The 3,578-nt window shown below is 35.9% G+C and overlaps 2 protein-coding genes across 2 annotated transcripts; both read left to right on the forward strand.

Annotated features, from left to right (window-relative positions):
* Window positions 1,472–1,896, forward strand: LOC104790749 (defensin-like protein 206). The gene is made up of 2 exons (XM_010516530.2): window positions 1,472–1,564; window positions 1,658–1,896. The coding sequence occupies exons 1-2, from the start codon at window positions 1,498–1,500 to the stop codon at window positions 1,849–1,851; spliced, it is 261 nt and encodes an 86-aa protein (XP_010514832.1). The 5' UTR covers window positions 1,472–1,497; the 3' UTR covers window positions 1,852–1,896.
* Window positions 2,579–3,138, forward strand: LOC104790748 (defensin-like protein 206). The gene is made up of 2 exons (XM_010516528.1): window positions 2,579–2,676; window positions 2,770–3,138. Exons 1-2 carry the CDS (start codon window positions 2,610–2,612, stop codon window positions 2,961–2,963), a joined length of 261 nt encoding a protein of 86 aa, XP_010514830.1. The 5' UTR covers window positions 2,579–2,609; the 3' UTR covers window positions 2,964–3,138.

Genomic DNA, 3,578 nt, shown 5'->3' on the forward strand with positions numbered 1-3,578 from the left:
GAAATCAGAATCGCATTATTAGTAGTAAAGGCCTTTAGGTTTTGTAGTGCGTAGTGTGATGGCTGTGGTGCCATTTTGTTTGTGTTAGTTAGCTTCCGCTGTGGATACTCTGTATTGAGTATGATTGCTTGTTAAGCTTGATTGTGTGTTGTGTGTTTGATTGTTGTTTGGGGGATTGAGTTTGGGGTTGTTGATTATTAGCTTCCGGACTCAAGATTCTACTTTTGTTTTTCAGGTAACCGTAGTTGGGAAAACTTTTGGGAAAGCACGGACGCTAGACACCGATGTAGAGTTTGTTGCCTTTGTAAAGAAATATTTGGAATATTTATTGTATGACTCGATTTGGGCATTAGGCCTTGGCACCAAACACATATGTATTTTAAGATGTTTTGAAGATTAATAAAATGAGATTTTTTTTAATTAAAAACCTTGTGTTCCACTCGATATTAGTCTTGTCTGGATTAACACAACTTGCGGAGATGGTACGGGTTGAAAAGTCTTTGGCCGTGTTCGAAAGGAATGATACCCACAGATGGACTGATTAAGGTATTGGATTCGTTCTAATAACCTCGATTGAATCATCTACGGGCATCACAAGTAACACGTCCAATTCGTTCTTATTCCTAGAACGGTTCGGGGGTGTTACAAGAATGGTATCAGAGCCAGGTTTCGATCATGGGACCTGTGGGTTATGGGATCCTGGAACTCGGAACATAGTGATGTTCTATACTTGTTCAGCCTTTGTGGCTGCTTTTATAGGTGTCCACAAATGATGGGAAGGGAAGGTCAATACACAGGGCCCTAGGTGGATTGAATGAGTAGATTATTGCATGCACATTTAATATATTGTGTGTATACTCAGTGAAGTATACTTTGTTTGTTGTTTGCATTGCTTGCTACATGTTGATTGTTATTTTGGGTTTTTGGGGATGGGATTGATTACATGTTTAGAGGAGCCCGAATTCACTGAACGATGAGCGATTAGCGCTCATCCCTCACTCCCTTTTGCAGGTAACCTTAGTGGGAGACCTTAGGGGTAGCGAAGGACGTTAGGCCAACCAGTATAGATTTTCATGCCTATGTAAGATATAAGATTATAAATAAAGCGTTATTTTTCTTAAAACCCCGTGTCTCCCAAAAATTTGTTCTTCTGTATATTATTGGTACAAATATATCAAACCTTTCTTTGTAATAATAGCTTAGTTTGAATATGTGAATATAATTAGTCATATATAGTACATATGTATAATCGTGGTTACAACGACGACGAAGACAGCTACGAGCTTCCTTTTGGTTAAATTATCTCTAAGTCAAGTGCATTGTTTTTTTTGTATAATAACAAATTATGGCGACATTATGTACTTAGGAAAATCTAAAAGGTAAGATTAAAAAATTATAACAAAGTTACAAATTTGAACTATAAATAGATATCAGCAGACATATGGAATATCTCACCAACATTAAAGTTTAAGAAAAAGCAAAGCAAAACAAAAAGAAATGGCAAAGAACATTAACTCAGTTTGTTTCACCGTTCTCTTGGTTGTCTTTATCATGGCTACCACTGGTAATAATTTTGGATGTTCTCTGCTATTCTTTACAACTTTTTATTATTATAATTATCTTGTAATGACGATCATGATGATTTTTCAACATGCAGAAATCCTGAAGAGCGATGCTGCACCTGCATGCTTCACGTTCTTAGACGAGTGCGGCCCAGACCCGTTCCCTGGTACGAACGTTGATTGCACTAAATGTTGCAGAAGCACATACAAGGGTCAACATGTATGTAAAGGGGTTGTTGAGGGAAGCGAGAACCACTGCCATTGCTACCAAAGAACAAAAAAAGAGTGACTGCTGTTTTCGTTGGTTTTAATGTGTGTTTACGTTAATGTACAAGTTTCTTTTNGGTCAGTACAGGGCCCTAGGTGGATTGAATGAGTAAATTATTGCATGCACATTTAATATATTGTGTGTATACTCGGTGAAGTATACTTTGTTTGTTGTTTGCATTGCTTGCTGCGTGTTGATTGTTATTTTTGGTTTTTGGGATAGGATTGATTACATGTTTAGGGGAGCCCGAATTCACTGAGCGATTAGAGCTCATCGCTCACTCCCTTTTGCAGGTAACCTTAGTGGGAGACCTTAGGGGTAGCGAAGAACGTTAGGCCAACCAGTATAGATTCTCATGCCTATGTAAGATATAAGATTATAAATAAAGCGTTATATTTCTTAAAACTCCATGTCTCCCAAAAATTTGTTCTTCTGTATATTATTGGTACAAATATATCAAACCTTTCTTTGTAATAATATCTTAGTTTGAATATGTGAATATAATTAGTCATATATAGTACATATGTATAATCGTGGTTACAACGACGACGAAGACAGCTACGAGCTTCCTTTTGGTTAAATTATCTCTAAGTCAAGTGCATTGTTTTTTTTGTATAATAACAAATTATGGCGACATTATGTACTTAGGAAAATCTGAAAGGTAAGATTAAAAAATTATAACAAAGTTACAAATTTGAACCATAAATAGATATCAGCAGACATATGGAATATCTCACCAACATTAAAGTTTAAGAAAAAGCAAAGCAAAACAAAAAGAAATGGCAAAGAACATTAACTCAGTTTGTTTCACCGTTCTCTTGGTTGTCTTTATCATGGCTACCACTGGTAATAATTTTGGATGTTCTCTGCTATTCTTTACAACTTTTTATTATTATAATTATCTTGTAATGACGATCATGATGATTTTTCAACATGCAGAAATCCTGAAGAGCGATGCTGCACCTGCATGCTTCACGTTCTTAGACGAGTGCGGCCCAGACCCGTTCCCTGGTACGAACGTTGATTGCACTAAATGTTGCAGAAGCACATACAAGGGTCAACATGTATGTAAAGGGGTTGTTGAGGGAAGCGAGAACCACTGCCATTGCTACCAAAGAACAAAAAAAGAGTGACTGCTGTTTTCGTTGGTTTTAATGTGTGTTTACGTTAATGTACAAGTTTCTTTTGTTTCCAAATAAAGCATGAAGGGAAAAGTTTATCACTACTTGTCCCTAACTGCAGAATTGATGTTGTGTGTACTCTTGTTTTATTCTCAATATTAAATTTGGTTTGTTTATGTTCCTCATTTCTTTCCCGCCTACATTTCACGTTTTTGTCTCAAGAAATTCACGTAATCCGGTACAAACTTGGACAGTATATAAGAACAGTTTTTTTTATTTAATTCACGTAATCTGAAGTTAAAACTCACACATCCTTTATATGTTGTTAATTAGGATTTTTTTTTTCTCTCTTTTTTGTTTTTTGGGTCTTTTGAAACAATCGTGCTACGCCAAACATTTGTATCGAAAACCATCATTTATTGTAGTTAAATTTTCCATTTCTTTTCTTCACATACATAATTATTATAAAATATTTCATCCAATCCTATTATGATGATTGATTACCTGCAGCATATATACTTAGACAAACAAACATTCCACAATACAGTTCTGATGTGATTCTCCCAAGTAATCGACGCTCTAATGTAGGTAGACTGCTAATCCTAGAACTTCGAAGGCTTGCGAAGC

This window comes from Camelina sativa, chromosome 6, assembly GCF_000633955.1.
Source record: "Camelina sativa cultivar DH55 chromosome 6, Cs, whole genome shotgun sequence".
Lineage (NCBI taxonomy): Eukaryota > Viridiplantae > Streptophyta > Magnoliopsida > Brassicales > Brassicaceae > Camelina > Camelina sativa.

What these genes read in the sequence shown, in the direction of transcription:
- LOC104790749 (XM_010516530.2), top strand. Translation starts at nt 1,498, where the DNA reads ATGGCAAAGAACATTAACTCAGTTTGTTTCACCGTTCTCTTGGTTGTC. An exon ending in CTTTATCATGGCTACCACTG is followed by an intron (nt 1,565 to 1,657) that starts GTAATAATTTTG and finishes TTCAACATGCAG; the next exon opens with AAATCCTGAAGAGCGATGCT.
- LOC104790748 (XM_010516528.1), top strand. Translation starts at nt 2,610, where the DNA reads ATGGCAAAGAACATTAACTCAGTTTGTTTCACCGTTCTCTTGGTTGTC. An exon ending in CTTTATCATGGCTACCACTG is followed by an intron (nt 2,677 to 2,769) that starts GTAATAATTTTG and finishes TTCAACATGCAG; the next exon opens with AAATCCTGAAGAGCGATGCT.